The 22651-nt window shown below is 42.9% G+C and overlaps 1 protein-coding gene across 1 annotated transcript; it reads right to left on the bottom strand.

Annotated features, from left to right (window-relative positions):
• Nucleotides 1-11428: 11428 nt before the first annotated feature.
• Nucleotides 11429-20120, bottom strand: RSAD2 (radical S-adenosyl methionine domain containing 2). The gene is made up of 6 exons (XM_077293047.1): nt 19728-20120; nt 18121-18282; nt 17395-17624; nt 15287-15436; nt 15164-15196; nt 11429-13118 (listed from the first exon to the last, which is right to left on the bottom strand). Exons 1-6 carry the CDS (start codon nt 20035-20037, stop codon nt 12954-12956), a joined length of 1050 nt encoding a protein of 349 aa, XP_077149162.1. The 5' UTR covers nt 20038-20120; the 3' UTR covers nt 11429-12953.
• Between the last annotated feature and the right edge of the window lie 2531 nt (nt 20121-22651).

Below are 22651 nucleotides of genomic sequence, written 5' to 3'. Positions count from 1 at the left end.
CAGTCTAGGTGCTTGCTGCAAAGCAAAAATATATATACAGGAGATAAAAAATATACCGGAGATAAAAACAAATTAAGAGAATATAAGAATAATACGAAGTATTAAAAGAAAACAAATAATCTCGAATTTGGCTTTAAACACAGTAGAAAGTTGTGTTCAGTCTTTTTTTTCCACCTCTATTTCTGTGCAATGGTTTTTAGGGAAATGACAGTTTCCAGCTACATAAAAGAGACCGCAGCGCTGGACATTTTACAAAAATAACTACTTTTCTATAAACTGTAGTTGGTAGTTTTCCTGCCCCGCTTTCATTACTCGTAAAAAAAAATGTCCAGTTTCCCTCTGATGTCAGATAGGCTGAAAGCTGAAAATAGGATGTAGTAGAACTGACAGTGCGGTGGTGGTGATGGTGGTGGGCCTCCAGCAGTCAGCCGGAGATCATGTGGAGAGAAGAATTCGGAGAATGGCATTACTCTGACTCATCCACAGCTCTATACAAGGAAAACGAAAATATTTCCTTCTCGTTGTCTGTCCAAGAATTCCACATCTGCTTAAACCAATTTTTATCTGATGCTGGTAAAGCTATGTGCACACGTTGCGGATTTTGCTGCGGATTGGCCACTGTAGATTCGCAGCAGTTTTCCCTGAGTTTATAGTACCATGTAAGGCTACTTTCACACTAGCGTTGTACGAAGCACAACGAATTGCGTCGTTGCGACGTACCGACGCAAGCAGTGAAAGCGCCACACAACGGGGGCAGCGGATGCTGTTTTTCAACGCATCCGCAGCCCCATTGTGAGGTGCGGGGAGGAGGGGGCGGAGTTCCGGCCGCACATGCGCGGTCGGAAAAGACAGTCTCGACGCACCAAAAAACGTTACATGCAACTTTTTTGGTGGCGACGGACCGACGCAACACGACGCAACCGTCGCACGACGGTTGCGACGTGTGGCAATGCGTCGCACTGCGTCGATAATGCAAGTCTATGGAGAAAAAACGCATCCTGCAAGCACTTTTGCAGGATGCGTTTTTTCTCCAAAACGACGCATAGCGACGTGCAGTGCACGACGCTAGTGTGAAAGTAGCCTAAACCTATGGAAAACAAAATCCGCAGTGCATATGCTGCGGAAAAAAACGTGCGGAAACGTAGCGTTTATTCCACAGCATGTCATTTCTTTGTGCGGATTCCGCAGCGGTTTACACCTGCTCCATAATAGGAATCCGCAGGTGTAAAACCGCAGGTGGAATCGGCACAAAATCCGCAAAAAAATCGAGGTAATTCCACAGGAAATCCACAGTGCGGTTTACCTGCGGAATTACCAAAATCAGTACGGAAAAATCCGCACCACTTTCCGCAATGTGTGCACATGGCCTTACAGCGGCCTCTGTTCCAGAACTTCAGCAAAGAACCACTGTACATAATCTGCTCTGGATTTTTTACTCTAACATCTAGGAAATCTTCTTTTTTTCACATTTCATATGCATCCAAAGCGCAACTATCCGATCCTTAAAAATGACCCATAAACAGCATGGTGCCAGAACCCAGGAAAAGGTAAGTATTCTGCCACCTGAGCAATGTCCACTGAATGCCCCCTTCAAACAAATACCCAGAGTGCCCCCTTTAGTAAGTATTATTGCCTCCTTCTTAAGGGTATGTACACACATTGCGTTTTTTACAGTATTTTTTTGTGCAGTTTTGCCTCGAAAGACATAGCGTTTTACTGTACCAGCAAAGTGAACAAGATTCCTGAAGTCTCATGCACACACTGCTTATTTTTTCCTTGCAGATTTGAAACAGTTTCAAACCTGCAGTAGGTGAATTCTTTTACTGTTTTTGCAGTTTTTCGCACACACAAATGATTGGGAAAAAATGCAGAACAAAATGCATCATAAATAGCACATTTTGCTCTGCTTTTTGACTGCCAACACTTCAGTATTTGCAGCATAAATGTCTGCGGAAAATACTTAACATGTGCACATGCCCTTCCCTAAAAGTAATGTACCATAAAACCAGGGCTGGACATACCGACAGTGCAGCTGGGGCAACTGCACCAGGGCCCAAAGGTGGAGGGGGCCCTTGCAGGCAGGGGCGTACTGCCCATAGCGGCAGAGTATGCAGTATAGGGTATAGTATAATAAACACCCTATAGTGCTCCACACAGTATAATACACACCCCATAGTGCTTCATTCGGTATAATACACCCCCCATAGTCCTCCATATAGCACAATGTAGCCCCACACAGGAGTCCAATGCAACCCCACACAGGAGTACAATGCAGCTCCTCAGAATGTAATGCATCCCCATAAAATGTAATGCAGCTCCCACAAAATGTAAAGCAGCGCCATAGAATGTAATGCAGATCCATAAAATGTAAGACAGCCCCCATACAGTATAATGCAGCCCCCATACGATGTAATGCAGCCAGCCCCATACAATGTAATGCAGCCAGCCAAATACAATGTAATGCAGCCCCCATACTATGTAATGCAGCCAGCTCCTATTCAATGTAATGCTACCAGCCCCATACAATGTAATGCAGCCAGCCCCATACAATGTAATGCAGCCCCCATACTATGTTATGCAACCAGGTCCTATACAATGTAATGCAGCCAGACCAATACTATGTAATTCAGCCAGCCCCATACAATGTAATGCAGCCCCCATAAAATGCAAGGCAGCCCCCATACTGTGGAATGCAGCCCCCATAAAATGTAAAGCAGCCCCCATACAGTATAATGCAGCAAGCTCCAATACTATGTAATGCAGCCAGCCCCATACAATGTAATGCAGCCCCCATACAATGTAATACAGCCAGCCCCATACAATGTAATGCAGCCCCCATGCAATGTAATGCAGCCAGCCCCATACTATGTAATGCAGCCAGCCCCTTACAATGTAATGCAGCCAGCCCCATACTATGTAATGCAGCCAGCCCCTTACAATGTAATGCAGCCAGCCCCATACAATGTAATGCAGCCCCCATACTATGTAATGTAGCCAGCCCCACAAATAAATACAATACTCACCTCTCCTCGTTTCCCGCTGCAGCACGTCTCCTCATGACAGCAGCACCACTGTCCGGCACAGCGTGGTGCACGATGACGCCATTGCACCTGCTGCATCAGAGACAGAGGGGGATGATGACATCTGAGTGCAGTCTCATGTTTCACACACCTTTAGGCTGTGTGCACACGTTGCATTGTTTTCGCTAGAAAAACGCATTAAAAATGCAAACATTAAGCATCCTATCATTTAGAATGCATTCTGAAATTTTTGTACATGATGCGTTTTTTCTGCAAAAAAAACGCATCGCGGTAAAAAATGCAGCATGTTCATTAATTTGCGTTTTTTTCTCGTTTTTCCCACTATGTAATGCATTGGGAAAGCTCTGGAAAAAAACGCGAAAAAAACGTGGTAAAAACGCGAAAAAAACCGCATGCGGTTTTCTTGTAGAATATGTCTGGTTTTCTTCAGGAATTTTCTGCAAGAAATTCTTACGTGTGCACATACCCTTAGACTCGCCTAATCGGCATACGAAAAAAAGCACTGGTTGGCCATGCCCTATAACACTGGGTCCAGTGCTATACAATAAAACATCGGAGAGCCTCAGACATGTTACATGCTCGTGTGAGTGAGCCCTAAAACTGTGAGTCTGCAGTCATAATATTATAATGGTGTTTAGGGAACAGAAAAGTGATAATATTTCATTGTACAAGCTTTTTGTATGTAACTAAAAAGTGAATGTAGAGTTTCCATCCGTTTAGTATCATTTGTTACATAGTAAGAAATAAATAATTAATAAATAATAATACATATTTTGACAAATTATGTTTGTTACATAGTAAAAATATACACATACACTAGGTGAAAAAAACAGGCCCTGTGCATGTGGCCTCTTTACTTTTTAAAAGTATCACTGCACCACCTGGTGGCCAAAGTAATAATTATTACTAACCTAAAAAGAAATTCTGGCGAAAAAAGAAAAAAAAGTTTTGAGATATATTTCTGAATATCGCATTCACGAGATCTATAAATTTGAACCAAAAACAAGAATTAGAATGAAGAAGCTCATTGAAGCTGAAACCCTTTGGTGCTGCTCAAAGGTTTCACTTATAATAAGCACGGAAAGCAAAGTGCCATTTACCTGCTTAATGCTATTGTACAGTGAATTTATGTGAATTTCTAATGGGGTTTGGGTGCTTTATAGAGATTCGACGTCTCAGACTCTAATGTTGAAGCCTCTGGATCAAAGGGCCTATTCACGGGTGGACTTGTCATTGGTGCAACCTGGGGCCCAAGAAGCAGGGGGTCCATTTCGACCTCCAGTACAGGTGGATTCGTGTATTATGATGGGCTACTAGACTGCAAAGAGTCCATATATTGATATAGCACAAGGGCCCTTTTCTGTCTGTGTCCACCAATGGGTGTATTGTATTGTAGGTAGAAATTGTGGAATGGTTGGAGAGCTTCAACATTTGACAAAGGACCATGCAGGTGTGAAATATGTTGCCTGGGAAAAAGAGTAAAAAAGTATGCAAATGCTATGGGATCCCCTTATCAAGATAATAAGTTTATTCAATATAAATAAATTACACAAAAACAGTGAAACAATACACAAATTAATGAAAACAAAAACACTTAAAAAGGCAAAAAGTGCCCAAACAATGTATAAGCACTGATGGAAGAGCTTAACACCTATCCTCATTAGCCAATAATAATATAGAAGGTTATTATAATAAACCAGACTCCTCACTATATACCAGTATACAAATTATAGTATGTGAACAAAATGGTGTAATATGAGAAATGCCCAATGTAGGGCAGAATATGCACACAATAATGTTTTCATAAACCAGAGGTATATCTATGCAAATAAATGGTATGGTCTAAGAAATGCCCAATATGGGGCTGAATATGTGCACTATAATGACAGCCGAATGGATGACTTATCTAAACGATGGTAACATACATGAGTCCTGGTAATGGGAATAAAGGTTCAAAGAAATATACCTAGCCAACCCAACAGTGATGGGTAAAAGAAAACTTTGTATGAGCCATAGTAGTAGAATGAGGAGCAGAGTCCCCACGCGTATCACCACACCTGTTGTGGCTTCCTCAGGGGTAAGGCTGAATGTGTATGCCACATGGTGTCAGCTTTACATGTGTACAGAGGTTAATCAAATAGAAATCGCATGAATGATAAATAGATAATTAATTCCCAGACAGAGACATGAGGGAAGTCAAGGACAGCAGGTCGGTGCCCGGAAGTAGTCACTGGGCATGCGCAGTTGTCTAAGGTAAAGATTGGCGGAAACCTGGGGTCTTGTGCTGGGTAGGAGCAATCGGGTTGCCCACTACCAAGTTGACCGCATCGGCAGGCTCTTGAAGGATATGGATAGAATCTCATGGCTTTCAGTATCACCTCTATGCTGATGACACACAGATCTACATCTCTGGACCAGATATCACCTCCCTACTAACCAGAATCCCTCAATGTCTGTCCACTATTTCATCCTTCTTCTCCGCTAGATTTCTGAAACTTAACATGGACAAAACAGAATTCATCATCTTTCCCCCATCTCACGCGACCCCCCCAGCGAACCTAACCATTACAGTGCATGGCTGCCCACTCTCCCCAGTCCCACAAGCTCGCTGCCTCGGGGTAATCCTTGACGCTGATCTCTCCTTCAAAGCACATATCCAAGCCCTTTCCACTTCCTGCCGACTTCAACTCAAAAATATTTCACGAATCCGTTCATTCCTCAACCAAGAATCTGCAAAAACCCTAGTCCATGCCCTCATCATCTCTCGCCTTGACTACTGCAACCTCCTGCTCTGTGGCCTCCCCTCGAACACTCTCGCACCCCTCCAATCTATTCTAAACTCTGCTGCCCGACTAATCCACCTGTCCCCCCGCTATTCCCCGGCCTCTCCCCTCTGTCAATCCCTCCACTGGCTCCCCATTGCCCAGAGACTCCAGTACAAAACCCTAACCATGACATACAAAGCCATCCACAACCTGTCTCCTCCATACATCTGTGACCTCGTCTCCCGGTACTTACCTACACGCAACCTCCGATCCTCACAAGATCTTCTTCTCTACTCCCCTCTTATCTCCTCTTCCCACAATCGCATACAAGATTTCTCTCGCGCATCACCCCTACTCTGGAACCCTCTACCACAACACATCAGACTCTCACCTACCATCGAAACCTTCAAAAAGAACCTGAAGACCCACCTCTTCCGTCAAGCCTACAACCTGCAGTAACCACCGATCAACCAAACCGCTGCATGACCAGCTCTATCCTCACCTACTGTATTCTCACCCATCCCCTGTAGATTGTGAGCCTACGCGGGCAGGGTCCTCACTCCTCCTGTACCAGTTATGACTTGTATTGTTTAAGATTATTGTACTTGTTTTTATTATGTATACCCCTCCTCACTTGTAAAGCGCCATGGAATAAATGGCGCTATAATAATAAATAATAATAATAATAATAATAATAATAGAACGGTCCTTGAATTGTGCAGAATCCATATCAGTATTTTGGAAAGGCAGCATCCGCAGCTGCACCTTAGCGCATGTGGACAGGAGTCCTGGTGTGAACTGCTCTTTTATCATTTTATAAGCCCTTCGGATGCTTCCAGGATCAGTCTCCTGCATGGCCCTCAGGGCCTCCTGCAGATTTTATGCATATTCCCTTATAGTCTCCTGAGGTCTTTGTTTGCAGCTGAAAAACCTCATTTTAATTTTTTCTGTTGTGCCGGTATTCTGTCCCCGGGGCCTCTGGCTGCAAATATGGCTCTGTGAGATGCTGAATCTCTTCACCCTACTTACAATTGGCGACGTTCGCAGATAGCTTTACTCAGCTGCCGGCACACATGTTATGAAGAATCCAGAAGAGACTTTGATTTCTTTAAGAATTTTTGTTGAATGCATACAAACAGCAGCAGGTAAAAAAGACTTTCTTAAGACAAGCTGAAAGCACATGTGCCTCTAATGAAGCCAAGATGGAGACTGGTACTCAGGGAGAAGAAGAAGGAAGTGACATGACACCCAGCACAGGGAGACAGAAGGGACAAACTTGATGAAAAGGGAGGATTTAACCCCTTCATGACCTTGGGATTTTTCGTTTTTCCATGTTCGTTTTTCACTCCCCTCCTTCCCAGAGCCATAACTTTTTTATTTTTCCATCAATTTGGCCATGTGAGGGCTTATTTTTTGCGGGACGAGTTGTACTTTTGAACGACATCATTGGTTTTACCATGTCGTGTACCAGAAAACGGGAAAAAAAATTCCAATTGCGGTGAAATTGCAAAAAAAGTGCAGTCCCACACTTGTTTTTTGTTTGGCTTTTTTGCTAGGTTCACTAAATGCTAAAACTGACCTGATTCTGCAGGTCAGTACGAGTTCATAGACACCTAACATGACTAGGTTATTTTTTATCTAAGTGGTGAAAAAAAATTCCAAACTTTGCTAAAAAAAAAAAAATAAAAAAAATATAAAATTGCGTCATTTTCCGATACTCGTAGCGTCTTAATTTTTCATGATCTGGGGTCGGTTGAGGGCTTATTTTTTGCGTGCCGAGATGATGTTTTTAATAATAGCATTTTGGTGCAGATACGTTCTTTTGATTGCCCGTTATTGCATTTTAATGCAATGTCGCGGCGACCAAAAAAACGTAATTCTGGCGTTTCGAATTTTTTTCTCGCTATGCTGTTTAGCGATCAGGTTAATGCTTTTTTTTATTGATAGATCGGGCGGTTCTGAACGCGGCGATACCAAATATGTGTAGATTGGATTTTTTTTTATTGATTTATTTTGACTGGGGCGAAAGGGGGGTGATTTAAACTTTTATATTTTTTTGATTTTTTTCACATTTTTTTTTAACTTTTTTTTTTACTTTTGCCATGCTTCAATAGCCTCCATAGGAGGCTAGAAGCAGGCACAGCACGATCGGCTCTGCCACATAGCAGCAATCTGCTGTTCGCTGCTATGTAGCAGAAAATCAGGTGTGCTGTGAGCGCCGGCCACAGGGTGGTGCTCACAGCTACCGGGGATCAGTAACCATAGAGGTCTCAAGGACCTCTATGGTTACAATACTGAAGCATCGCCGACCTCTGATCATGTGATGGGGGTCGGCGATGACGTCATTTCTGGCCGCCCGGCCGGATGCGGTAGTTAAATGCCGCTGTCTGCGTTTGACAGCGGCATTTAACTAGTTAATAGGCGCGGGCAGATCGCGATTCTGCCCGTGCCTATTACGGGCACATGTCAGCTGTTCAAAACAGCTTTGATGCGGGCTCACCGCGGAGCCCTGCATCAAAGCAGGGGATCTGACCTCGGACGTACTATCCCGTCCGAGGTCAGAAAGGGGTTAAGCTATGCAAAACACAGGAACACATAGCAACAATAAACAACATGAGAAACTGCAAAACAGCATGTAAAATGTACAGGACAGTCTGTAAAATGTCTCATTCATGGGACATAACAGCCGGTATCAAAGGTGTCTCTTAACTTAGCGAGCACTGCTTCTATAGTTTGTTTCTTAGCATCGGGCCTGGACTTGGGTCTCGCTGTGCAGCACCAGTGCGTTCACTGATTAGAATAGTAACCTTTTGTGCCTTTGTGAAAGGCTATAGCTCAAAGAAATTCTGCAGCCTTTCCTTAAATTATTGCAGAGCGTGGGGTCCACCACTATACTGCGGTAGCCAGAGGGCACCAGGGATATATGTCATTGTGAGCGGCAAGATGGAGTGGTGGTATCGCTTCCATGGAAACTAGCAGCTCTAGCTCGGTAATCTGCTCTTTCCCTCCCTTGCGGGTATGTTATTAGTGTATCACATAGCTATCATCTCCTTTTACAGTTAACCCGGGGTTAATACTCTTCACTTTCCTGATGTTGCAGTCTCTCACTGGCCTCTGTGTCACAATTCTGAGGCAGGTCTTCAGGTAGGTGGAACAGTAGGCTACAATCCTGTTAGTGACGCCCATTTTCTGTCTGGGTCTGCCTCCACTGAGCCCGGGCGTAATGGCGACCAACAGTCAGGCCGTCCTCAGCATAATAGAAAGGGTAAAGTTATGGAAGGGAAGCAGGATCAGCCCGTCTCAATAAGCAATGTCCAGGTGCGAGAGGAAAAAATCACTTTACCTGGAGCAGTTGATGATGATTACAGCTCTCCACAGTTATTCAGTACACTGAACACACAGCCCCTCATGGTGTGATGACCCCGGGTCTTTTCCGGTAATCTGTAGCAGCTCCTCGCTCCCGCTGCATATAGCACTATACGTGCACTAAGACTTCTCCTCTCCACCTGGACCTTGGCATCTGAGTCGCCCGCCAGGGCTGTGGGGTACTCGGTACCGGGTCCGGTACTTAAAGGGGATGTCACAGTGGCTGCGACCCGGTCCATGGCCCTGGGCGCCCAAATTAAGGGGAACGGTCTTTTAAAGGGAATTGTAAATAAAGTCTATTGTTCGTGACGCCACCTGTGGTATTCGGTCAGTAGGGACCGACGCTGCTTAAAGGGGTCCTCTGGGGTGATGGTATGGCAGCTAGATGGTATACCTTCCCACAGGTGAAGTAGGTCCCCAGCGCTCCCAAGGTGTATGGCAAGATGGTGTATGCCGACAAATAACAGAGGACACAGAGTTGTAGTCTTTACCTGGTTTACTGATGACAACAGTCCTCAGTCCAGGGTACCAGGTGCCGGGAAGCTGTGGTCCGGCCAGCTTGGAGGCAATAGAGGATCCCTCTCCCAGGTAAGGGCCGTAAGCCTTTCCTACATGTGATAGATGGCGAGGTCCCTGCTGCTTGTAGCTTGTTGACAGAGTCCTCTCTCTCCTGTCCTGAGACTGATGTCTGTACGATATGCAGTGTGAGCCGTTTTACAGGGTCTCTATCATGACCCGGGCTCTCAAGTTACTGCTTCACCTCAGACTTTGTGTGGGCAATTGACATACAGTCCTATGCCCTCTGGTTCTGTCGCACGTCCTGGAGAACAACACGACCTCAGGCTCCCGGTGCCTGGTTACTACGCTCTGGCTCTGAGGGTGTCCTAACGCTGGTCCCCTCCAAGCCTCTTCCTCCACTGTGCTCCTTTCCTCTAAGCTCCTCCATGATTCAACCCCTCAGGTTATCTCTCTTTCTAGAGGCTGCAGCTCCCACGTGGCTGCTCGGCCTGTCTGTTCCAGACATCCTTCTGCTAACTCTCCCTCCTGGAGACTGACTGGCTCCTCCTCCAGACCAGAATGCATATAGCTAAGGGAAGCTCCCCTGAATCCGGGTCACAGCTCTCCCTTCTGGCCTGTATTCGGAATGTGTTGAATGTGAGTGCCTAACCTGGTCAAGAGAATCCTCCTTGCCTCCAGGCGTGATATCACCCTTCCCGAAGGGAAGGCAACATCTCTGTAACAACCGGTTACCAGGGGTGTTACACATCCACGACACCTCATGATTACATGAAAGTACCCAAGCTCTTTTCTAACTGAGTACAAGTAAGAATCGTGTCTAGATAGCTTTCCTCCGATCCCTAACTGATGTTGCCTTGCAGTTGGGCACTTTTTGAACTGTGCAGGACACCATGTCTCATGCGGCTGCACAGATTTCGCTGGTGTCCCGACAGTGACGACAGCAAAGGCACAGGCTGGCCTCCTTAATCTCCAGCACCACTCAACAATCCAAGGGGCGCAGTTACTTCTCCTAGCCTCGATAGTTCTCCCGTGAGGGGGCTGCTATCCTTATGACTTTACAATAACCTTTACACTAATTACGTGTGTGTGTGTGTGTGTGTGTGTGTGTGTGTGTGTGTGTGTGTGTGTGTGTGTGTGTGTGTGTGTGTGTAAAAATGGCTGAAGATCTGGCTTCTCACACCATCAGAGTTCACAGGCATTTTCATCTCCTGACTTTTCATGGCACCACATATGTATTCCAACATAGTCCAGTTAATTTCTTTCGGTTTGCTTATGGTTAGTAATGAGCAGATCCCATAGAGTGCCTCCTCTTGCTGGGTTTTCCACCACCTGGCCCATAAAATTGTCCTGCAACTAGCAGAGGCATTTTCTCCCCTATGAGGTTGAAAAAGAACCATGACCCCCAGTCAGTACCTGGGTTGTTATAACCTCCCATAATCACCATGGTGCAGCCCACTCCATCTGTTTATGCAGTTGACACTGCATTGGGGGTCTATAGATTACACTGAAAATAACTTTTTCAGTATTTAGCTTCCTATGTAATTCCACCTACAAGGTTTCAACCTCTCCATACCCTTCCTCTCCTATTGCCTCTGTCTCACCCCTTTCCCATTTGACCTGCGTAAAACCAGTAAGATTTACAACCGGATTATGAATAGTCCATCCATGTCTCAGCAACACCAATATATCACGTGTTCCTCCATTACCAATGCCTCAATCTCTCCCATACTGTTTGTCAGACTCCTTTAAAAACAGCAACATCCAGACTTTATTCTGCAAAACGTCAGTGCAAAATACAATACATGCAGTAGAAAAATACAAACTCTTTATGGTAAAGTGCAATTAAGCAAACATAAATTAAAACGAAAAATAAATACAATAGATTTTATGTTAACAAATATTGTTCTACTTTTTTTTTCTGTTCAACCTCAACATTTCCAGTACTTGTTATTCCCTAACATTTACTGTAACACATATTCCTATATACTCTGTGAAATATTGAATGAAACTTACTTCTGTTAATTGGAAACCATCAGCAAGGTTCTTTTAATGGTTTGTCATTCTTATTGTGTGTCCCTAAAAGTTTTCTCGGCCATTAACCCTAAAAGGTTTGTCTATTAATGTTCCACCACTTTAAATATGACAATTGCTGCATTTATGGTATTTATACTCATCATAAAAAAACCTCATGCAAATTCATAGTATTTTCCACAATATAAACAATTTTTATATCACGCTAAAGATATTTCGTTACATGGCCTTTTCCTAACGAGCATAAATAAAAATCGGAATTTTCTTCATATCGTAGAGAAAACTTTAGATTTATGACCAGACGAGTGTGTGATATTCATCTACAGCCCCATTTATCCTTGCAAATGTATTTGGAATAGAAATAAAGTCATATAAAGATCCGTCAGCAGAATCTAGCCCGCTTACTGATGGTTTCCTGGTATGAGCGTTATGTTCTACGCGGCTGAGAGCCAAAATTAACTGGAAAAGTGAAAATAACAAAAAGTTACTCTAGATATTTTTAAAAGAATCGAGTGCTAGGTTTTATATTTCTATATAAATAACCAAACAATAGCAAAAAAAAATATTTTTGGAAAGTCGATTTCACAGCTGTAGACCTAAGGGGTTCACAGCTGCTGGTGGCCATATAAGACACATCTCAACGGGAGAGAATAATATCCAACATTTTAAACTGGATCCAAGTAAAAGGGAAGAACGAGGAAAGCAGGGGAAGGGGGTGCATTTAGTTTAAGGAGGTGGTCCTGCCACGCTTATGGCATATCCAGAGGATATACAGCTCCCACCTCTGGACGCGCCTATCTGGATAACAGGGCCTCTGCGACTGAAGATGCTGCTGGCAAGTGTGGCTGAGAATACTTCTATTAATATTACATTAGTGTTTGTTGTTTTTTACAAAATTCCCTGTTTTTAGCATAATAATTTCAGTTAAAATGCATATTGATCTTTTGCTATGGTCTTTTGTAATATTTGAGGTTCATGGAAGTTGGTCTTATTTGGAGTTCATGTTCCATTCCTGGACTAACTTCAGCCAAAGGTTGGGAAAAGTCATATCTTAAGCTGAGTAAAATCATAATGATGGACGATTCTAGATGACACTGAGGAATCCTCTAGTGAAGTCATTGCTTGTTGTTCAGCTGCCATACTTGACTCCAGCTAGAAGACACCAATCGCTGATCACCAGTCCAGTCTCAGATCTGCGCTGGTCACCAGTCCAGTCCCAGATCTGCTCTGATCACCAGTCCAGTCTCAGATCTGCTTTGCTCCACACGTATTTCCCGCCTCTTTTAAAAAACATCTTCTCATCAAAACCACTAAACTTTATGGCATTTTCAACTCCAACATCCAAGATTGACTTTGAAGGATCTTTCCGTCCATTTCTGCAGTCAAGGAAACGCATCTAGAATAAAAGTGAGATTAAAATAATGAGCAGGGTTAGAATATCGGAGTTCCTGTAGGTATGGACACTTTAGGGTATTAGGAATGGGTTTTCTATATCAGACAACCGTTAGTACCGTAGGTCTATTAGCACATAGCTATTCCGCTCCTCTATTTACTGCAGCTTCTGTAGAGTAACTTTGTACTTTTCATGCATTGATCCTGGATTTCAGCCTTCATTATACTTGTATTACACTCCAGAGCTAAAGTCACAGTTCTGCTGGTTGTTATTGGAAAAAGTTACTAAACTTGTCAGCATAGTCTTATGAGGTGGGGCTGATGTTAGTTTTTTTCCTCCATTATATTACTATTAGTGATGAGCGAGCGTGCTCAGATAAGCTCATACCATAAGGCCGGTTTCACACGTCAGTGGCTCCGGTACGTGTAGTGACAGTTTTCTGACGTTCCGGAGACACTGACACACGTAGACAAATTAAAATGAATGTGTCTCTGCAGATATCAGTGATTTTTCCCGGACCGTGTGTACGTTTGCAAAACACGGAGACATGTCAGTGTTCGTGGGAGCGCACGGATCACACGGACCCATTAAAGTCAATGGGTCCGTGTAAACACGTACCACGCACGGATGCTGTCCGTGTGACATCCGTGTGCTGTCCGTGTGCGTTTTCCCTGTCATAGGGTTAAAATTGTAAAAATTGTTGGAATACACGGACACGGACAGCACACGGACAGCACACGGACCTTAAAAACGTACTCACGGACATCACACGGATGGCCTACGTGAGCACACGGACACGGATAACTCCGGTACCGTTTTCTCCGGTACCGGAATTATCTGGACGTGTGAGACTGGCCTAATACAGTATTTTCGGTGTTGGAAAAAAATGCTCCAAGTTACTGTGGCTTCATGCCTTGTGGCTGTTTGACAGCCACAACATGTGCAGGTATTGCCTGTTTGTTACAGCCACAACACATGTAGGTATTGCCTGTTTGTTAGGCAGTCCCTGCATGTGTTCCGGCTGTCGAACAGCCACGAGACATGCAGCTGCGGAAACTCGAGCATTTTTTTCGAGCACGTCGAAAACGCTTGATTAGGATATGAGCATGCTCGGATAGTACCTTAACCGAGGACACTCACTCATCACTAATTACTATACAACATTAATCTCCAGCCTGTGACTTTCCAGCAAATGTGAATGTACAGCACCATCAGGCACAGATTTCCAGAGCATGCAGCAAAGTATTAGAAACCTTTGACACTCGATTCAATGTAGTGGGAATTGCGTAATACTTCATTTACATTATGGTGGCGCTGGGAAGAATTCTAATATTTACCGTAAAGTTTACGTACAAATTCACACTCTCCTGTGATCAGCCTGTTATTGGGCGATTATTTTTTTTAAAAGGAATGTCCGAACCAGACATCTCCTTTATTAGGCCTCTTTCACACTTCAGTCTTTTGGCGTCAGTCTGAAACCGCCATTTTCCTCAATTAGCGGATCCGCCATTTTTTTTTTTGCGGATCCGCTATTTTCCCATAGACATGCATTAGCGACAGATTGTGGCGGATGGTCGTCCGTTCCATCCGCCATGCGACGGATCAGTCGAAATTCGCGGACGTTGTCTAGACATTGACGGACATTATAACGTTTTTTGTCTGCGCCGAAATGGCGGTTCGCGATGGATCCGTCGCGTCCACCATTCCATAGAATGGCCGCCTATGGGCAACGGATCCGTCGCGACCGTCATTTCGGCGGATCCGTCGCCCCAATCTGCTTTTTCAATTGCGCATGCTCCAAAAAGTAGATACTTTTCCCAGACAACCCCCAAGTAACTGATCCGTCAAAAAAACGGATCCGTTAGAACCGTTTTCTCAACAATTGTGACGGATCCGTCGATCCGTCACTATGTCGGAGCAGACTGACGCCAAACAACTGAAGTGTGAAAGAAGCCTTACTAGTCTTGTGGCCTCACAGAGAGTGCAAAATCTAATAATGAGAATCGTTATTACATTACACAAAATACATTAAAATGGTATCGACTTACATATTCATCCAAAATGAGGTATGAATCCCGCATCTAGAAAAGTAGAGAACACGTCAGACGATCACATGGGGAAGTTTGAAATTAAAAAAAATAAGCGACAAAGTTAAGAATCGGAATAAATACCTGTTGGTTGGATTCTGGAACCAAACATTTGATGTCTTTATGACGATTCAGAAAATCCTTAAACTCTTCGTCGCTTATAACAAACTTCTCAGCCTGTCTCAGCGCTTCTTCTCCAGAATTTTCCCCATCAATAATGAGACACTGGAACACCTAAGAAATGATGAAAATGACAATATGGAAACTCTGGTCATTTTCTTTTTCTCTCGACATGCCTTGTTTTTTGAAGGACAAGTTGTAACATATATTCTAATGAAAGATAAATTCCAAATGGGGGGGAAATAAAAAACAAAACAAAAGAGCAGTGTGCTTTTTATTGGAACCATTCTGGGTGCATACAGTGTTCTAATTACTTTTTATAGCATTTTGCAAGTAAAGGTGTCCGACAACAAAAAAACAGCAATTTTAACTTATATAACTTAATGGTTAAATAATTGTATACTCTCAGATGCCTAACACTTTTTTTTAGTTCTTTTATGGGGGCAATTCTTATATTTATGCTTTTTGGAATGTTTTTTAAAACTGTTTTTTTTTTTACATTACACTGCACTTTTTTACTTCCTTAAATCTGAGGTTGTTTAATCACTTGTACTACAGTACCATAATATTGCTGTATGTAGTGAACCTTATAGTCTCTTATGAAGCCTGGCCTGTAGCTAGGCTTCACAGGAGGATGAAGATGGCAGTGACAGGGTCTTCCACAGGTCTCTGGCATCTCATTAGCATCCTTTGACTATGTCGCAGAGTGCCAATGGGAGCCGGCGCACTCCACAACTGCTATGCGCTACTTAATTGCTGTTGTCAAAAATTGACAGTGGCATTTAATTATTTAAATTAGGATCTAACCCTGATTATTGGTCATAGAGGCAGATGCTGGCTGTATAAACGCTGTGTAAGCTGAGCCCGTTGATGAGCACACGATATAAGATGTACCAGTATATTCTTTGTCGGGAATGAGTTAAAAAGGAAAAGCTATAGTGAAAGTAAATATATTTTCAGCGAAAAAGAACTGAGTATGGCTATGTATTACACAAAGAGGTCATTGATTTCAGTGTTCATCATGCACGACGGTGGCTAGGACTATAGCCTTGAAGCACTGAGGTCAAATCCCACCAAGGACAACATCTCCAGGGAGTTTGTATGTTCTCCCCGTGTTTGTGTGGTTTTCCTCCAGGTTCTACGTGGGCTGCGCAATATACAACGTGGGCTGCACAATATACAACGTGGGCTGCGCAATATACTACGTGGGCTGTGCAATATACAACGTGGGCTGAGCAATATACTACGTGGGCTGCGCAATATACAACGTGGGCTGCGCAATGTACTACGTGGGCTGCGCAATGTACTACGTGGGCTGCGCAATGTACTACGTGGGCTGCGCAATATACAACATGGGCTGCGCAATGTACTACATGGGCTGCTCAATGTACTGCGTGGGCTGCGCAATGTACTGCGTGGCTGTGCAATATACTACGTGGCTGTGCAATATACTACGTGGCTGTGCAATATACTACGTGGGCTGTGCTATACACTACGCATACATATTCTAGAATACCTGATGCGTTAGAATCGGGCCACCATCTAGTAGAGCTATAAGTGTGTAAAATAAATGAATAATGCTTCTTTTCTCCTGTGGTGGCCCTGCGCCTTCCTTTAGATGACATCTCATTGCTCGAGGGCAATCAGCTGATATTTGCTGCAGCCTTCAAACAAATAGGAATAGTTGACCACAGACACTCGCTCTTTTTCATACAGAATGTGACATGTCTTAGAGAGTCTTAAATACTAAGACTCCGATTTATCAACGTGTTTTCACCAAATTTCTGGAGGAATATACTTTTAAAGGCAGCAAAACTTGGGCATGAGAGGAGGAAAACCAACTGACAAATTCTTCAAAAGTTGTTCCACCGTAGTTGCCTAACTTTCTCCAGAAACATACTTCTGGACTACACGGAGGTGCCCGCCAGGGATAAGATGCACCTAAATCATGAATTGGGTGCCTCTTACTCCTTGATGCCCATTATTAAGACTAAAGAGTACAACGCGAGTCCTAAGGAATCGGTAACGAAGTTCCTGATTTCCCGCACAGCCATTTCCTCACTCCAGCCTACCTTCCAGCGTACTGGGCTGATCATGGTAATTTCGGCTCTCATGTCGTCTTCCACGTTGTAACTGTTGATGACCGAATTGATTTTAAAAGCCACATTGTAGTCACAGCACCACTGTCTGATCTTCATCAGCTTCTCCACGTGATTTTTGTTTCCTTGTCCTCGACCAATGAGCTTGTTGACTTCTTCATTGAAACTGTCACAGGACACAGCAAGAATATCCAAATGTTCTCCTAGAAAACACAGAATTTAATAATTTGTGCTCCGGAATCAGAAATTCTGGTTTAAAAAGTAACCGTCAGGTTTTTTTTTTTATAATTCAATAGTGCATGTAAAAAATATAAACTTTATAAGATATCTTATTGAGGAAATCTGTTTCTTTCACCTTCTGGCTGGCTGCTCGCTACGTGGCCCAGAAGTGCCTTTTACAATGTAAGCCTATGGAGTGTAAAAATGAGTCTCCATAAGAGACTTCCGGCTCACACACACAGAGCGTAGAGTTAACCGTATAGTCGTAATTGCAGTGACGTCACCAAGAAGAGGAGCAGAAGGTCGCTGGACACCGGAGCGAGCAGCGGTAGGTGTGTATAATAATACACTCACAATACATTACTTGCACATATACACACATTTAATACAAAAAATATTGATGGCAGGCTTCTTTAATAATAAATGTTAACTGTGCCCCTTTTTAAATGATGCTCCTACTGATGAGCGCCGGTCACTTACCGTAGCTTTTAAACCATTTCTCAGTGATCTGGCTTCCATTGCTCACAACGCTGACACTGGGCAGCTTCAGCTCTTTTTTGCAGTATTCAACCAGTTTTCCTAGGAAGTTTCCTCTTTCCTGTAGAAATGGTTCACCTCCAGAAAAGTTGATTTTCTCCATACCTTGAAAAAAGAAAGAAAGAAAAGCAAACAGCAATTTAGATACAAGAGTTATAAAGTTTCCTTTCTTCCTTCTGCAAGTTCAATAAATCCTCAGACCAAGCCTGGCACTGTGATGTTCACTATAGCTGATACTATTATAGATGCCTCCATTACCGAGAACTGGCCACACATGATCACCCGAAAGAGCACAAAATATGTTGTAGGCATAGGATACCCCATAATACCCACCCATAAAATGCTAATAGACAAGATATAAGGTAGAAATAGAAGCAAAATGAGCAGATATTAATAATAGATTATAATAATGAATAATAAAAGCCATCCCACCACGACAAGTTGTACCCCAATCAGGACAGTTCTATCCTCCAGTATTAACCTCACCTTGTGCCAGAGGACCTCTAAGTACATGGGGGCAGAGAAGATCCCAGATCCGACTGGTCAGACAACCGGCCACAGAAAGTTTTAGAAATGAAATGCCTAGCTCAAAAAAGGGGTAGCAACGCCGCTGTTTATACAAAGTACAAGAAACTTCAGCAAAACCAAAAGAATGTGCTGGAGCATAAGTTGGTTTACAAGCAACTTATAAGAGCATGTTCGCACTTGGGCCATTTACAAAAACAAAATCTAATCCCACTGCCCCCATAAAAGTGAAATCTATGTTACTTGCTATGATGTATGACCCCATAACCAAAGATAACTACATTACACAGTGCCAGCCAAAGTTGATCTCTTAATGGTATGAGCCACAGATGCCCCAATAATAAATGAGTGAATCAAGAAGGCACAATAACAGTGCCTTGGACAAAAGTTCCCTCATAACATGATGTCAGTCTAATGTAAACCAAAAACACTGGAGTATAAAAAGGTGACCCCAAGAAATGCTTGCGCCAAGACTAACATTGTTTTGTGGTGCTATTACTGGTGCACCCATAACAAAGTGTTGGCCACAGATGACGCCGATACAGGGTATCACAAAAAGAAGACCACAAAACATGGTGTCCGATAATCATTATGCCATAACACACTGCCCAAGCCAAACAAGACCCCCAGGGCGCATCTACAACCGGCTCAGGGGTTGCAGTAGCACAGAGGCCCAAAAGTTCCTTAAAATTATTATTATTAAAGACCTGAGATAGTTGGGGTCCCTGTTGGAGATTTTTCATTGGGGCCCACGAGCTTCAAGTTCCACCATTGATGATCCCATAATTTTACCTCAACCATCGCAGCCCCACAACACAGCCCCATACCCTATGATGACGGCAGAGACAGCTACGAAGGTCCTGATATCTCCATCCTTTGACAAAACCCAGAAGTTGTCTGAAAATGTCAACGCCCAAACACCAAGAGGGGAAACATTTAGTTTTGGCAGACTGGAGTTTTACTGGTAAAAAATGTACAAAATCTTCATCTTGCATTTTAAGATAAATCAACCATCAGTGACTCACCTGCATCTTTCAACATGGACAATCCTTTCTTGGCTTCTTCTATGGGTAACACGAAAGACGTCTTTGCCGTGTGGAAGCAGAAGCCACATTTGTAATTGCACTGCCTTGTGAAGTGATAATTCACACTGAGAGGCTTTACTCGCCCAGAACTCTGAGGTGCATTCATTTTTGAAGAAGAGATATTTTTTGTCCCAAAAACCTCCAGCCAGCACCAGGAAGAAAGCATCTTCATACATTCCAGCAGGAATGTCATATTCCTCCAGACTGCTGTCAGCATCTCCATGATGGGGAACAAACACAGGGACATCATCTTGGAAAAGTGGATAATTCTGGATGCACCCTACTCCTTATATATGCTGCTCTGTGCCTCCTCCATGGGCTGACAGCAGATGTTTCAGTTTCCATTCATGAGAAATCCAAAATCTGAAACCTGCTCACCTGCGCCTCTAGTGGCACAGTTTATAATGACATTTTAAGAAACTTATTCAAAACTTCAAATGTCTCTTTTCTTCTTCCTTTATTACACAACATATTATTGTAAAGAACAATACTTTATGTGTTCATAGGAGACGGTAGATTTATAGACATATATACGACACAACTCCAAGTGGACACATCATCACTTACATTTTGGGACCATATACAATTTCTCTATAAACCAGCATATAATATACGACATGCAGCTACCATAGGGGGATACATTTGATTCTATGTGACTATCATACTAAATCTAATATGTCAAGATTGCAGACACGTGACACCGGCTGTACACATTTATGCGACCCTATAAGAATTAATGACGTGTGATATCAATGCATCGCCCCCCCTTCTTCCAGGAGAAAATCCTATTTTTTTTATTGTTCCATTAACATAAATAAGCTTATGAGGGTTTGTTTGCGAGATGATTGTTACTTTTTAATTTTACCCTAGAATGTATTGACAAATTCTAAGTGGGTTACGATAGTGAAAATCAATCGCAATTCTGCCATTTTTTATTTCTTTTTTATGGCATTCATTGTATGATAATAACGATCTGGCGATATTATTCTTCAGGTCAGTATGAGTGAAGCATTGTCGAAGTCGAATTTTTATATTCTAGTGGCTAAATCTTTTTTCGAAGTTTGTAAATAAGAAAGAAAAATTTGGTTTGTGTCACTATTTTCTTAGATCGGTAACTTTTTTTTCTTGCATCTGTGTCAGGGGTTCTTTTTATGACATATTTTGGGCGGAGGTACAGCAGAAAAAAAATGAGTGATTTTGTCATTTCAATTTCTTTCTCCTTATATTTATATTGCAGGATAATTACGTTTATCTTATCGCAAATTGGACTTTTACATATGCGGCGAACCCAAATAAATTAATTTATTTACCTGGGAAAAGGTGATTCAAACGTTGATCTTTTATTACATTTTTTTAATATATTTTTTTTCCTTAATGTTCTCTTAGGGGACTGCTCCCCTGAGGGAACATGCTATTTCTTGATCGCTTATTCTATGTACTGAAAACCCCATAGTATTGCAGAATATAGTGAAAATGAAGGTCTTCTGGACTGGAGTACCAAGATGGCAGCAGCGTGGGCATTGAGAAGGTCCAATGCCAATCCAACCCGAATCGGCTCTGAATTCGACACTCCCTTGAATGCTGCTGTCTGGAATTGACATTTAGTAGCTAAACTGTATTGATAGGAGCTAGTTCCCCTAACTTCTGTTGGTGGCAGATGCTGGCTGTATAACCTGGCCCAAGATCGGACCCTGTGCAAGAACAAGATATGGCCATGTGCAGTCCCATAGCTCATCATAATGTACAAGCGGAGAAGACAACAAGGTCCCAAGCATTAAGAGTGGAGGTGCTTTGGACGTGGAAGTGGGTCCCTTTACCTCTTGGACCCCTCTGTGGCTGCACAGCTTGGGTCACACCAATGGTATGTCCACCCCTGACACAACTCTCACCTTCACCTTACGTCAGGAAGGGCTACCGGGAGTATTCCCATCTCAGATCTCATATGCCACAGATGTCTGATAGCCGGTATGGGTCTCACCTCTGGTACCTGCACCATTATGGAAGACGGGTCCATGACCTATATCCGGCTTGGAGAGGTTACTGCCGAAAGTATGAAGAGGTGACCATGCCTGTGAGTCTTTCCAGTTATTCACCTCTGTGGAACAGAATGAAAACTTCTTTTTACCCGTGCATGGCCACCTTTCCATTTTTTCTCTGCCTGGAGGCAGTGGCTGGTGAACTTCCTAAAAGCAGGCTTGAAAGATGGAACTCAAAGGATAGATAAAGGGATTTCAACTTTTTTGTAAACAGATGTATTGGGGGCCTTATTTGCGGCACCTACTAATATATAGGTGTTTCAGGTTCTCCTCCTTCCTCAAAGACAGCACAGTTCTCCTTTTCTCAGAATGCACAGTAATGGAGGATCATGTGACCAGACCTGTCAATTAGTCTCCTCCAATAGAAAAACACTGCATACAGGAAAACTGTTTTTTCAATTGGAGGAGGCAGATAGACAGGTCTGGTCACATGATCCTCCAGGAAATACAATGTCTGATCACTGATAACATAAGATTTTTCAAATTTCAGTATCCAGGGTCCGGTATAATTTGTATTATTTTATGTTTTGAGGGATCTCACATTATATTTTTTAACTTTTCTTTGAATACTTTTTAAGGCTTTCTCTCTCTTACAGGCTTCATAAGAGACAATTTACACATTTTATAAGTGTATTTCTTACACTATTTAGGTATATTTAATGGTTTATCCTCTGTGCACTTAATTTAAATTTTTGTTATTTTTTAGTACTATCCTTTTTAAGCAGCCATTTTAAAGACAGGAACTCTTTGCAGTTTGTGAGAAAATCTGCACTTACAAGTACAGAAGGAAAACCTGTAAAACTTACACACACTTCCCAAACATCCTGG

This window comes from Ranitomeya variabilis, chromosome 2 (assembly GCF_051348905.1).
Source record: "Ranitomeya variabilis isolate aRanVar5 chromosome 2, aRanVar5.hap1, whole genome shotgun sequence".
Taxonomy (NCBI): domain Eukaryota; kingdom Metazoa; phylum Chordata; class Amphibia; order Anura; family Dendrobatidae; genus Ranitomeya; species Ranitomeya variabilis.
The sequence above is the reverse complement of the archived record's forward strand: the minus strand, read 5'-3'. Positions and strand labels throughout refer to the sequence as shown.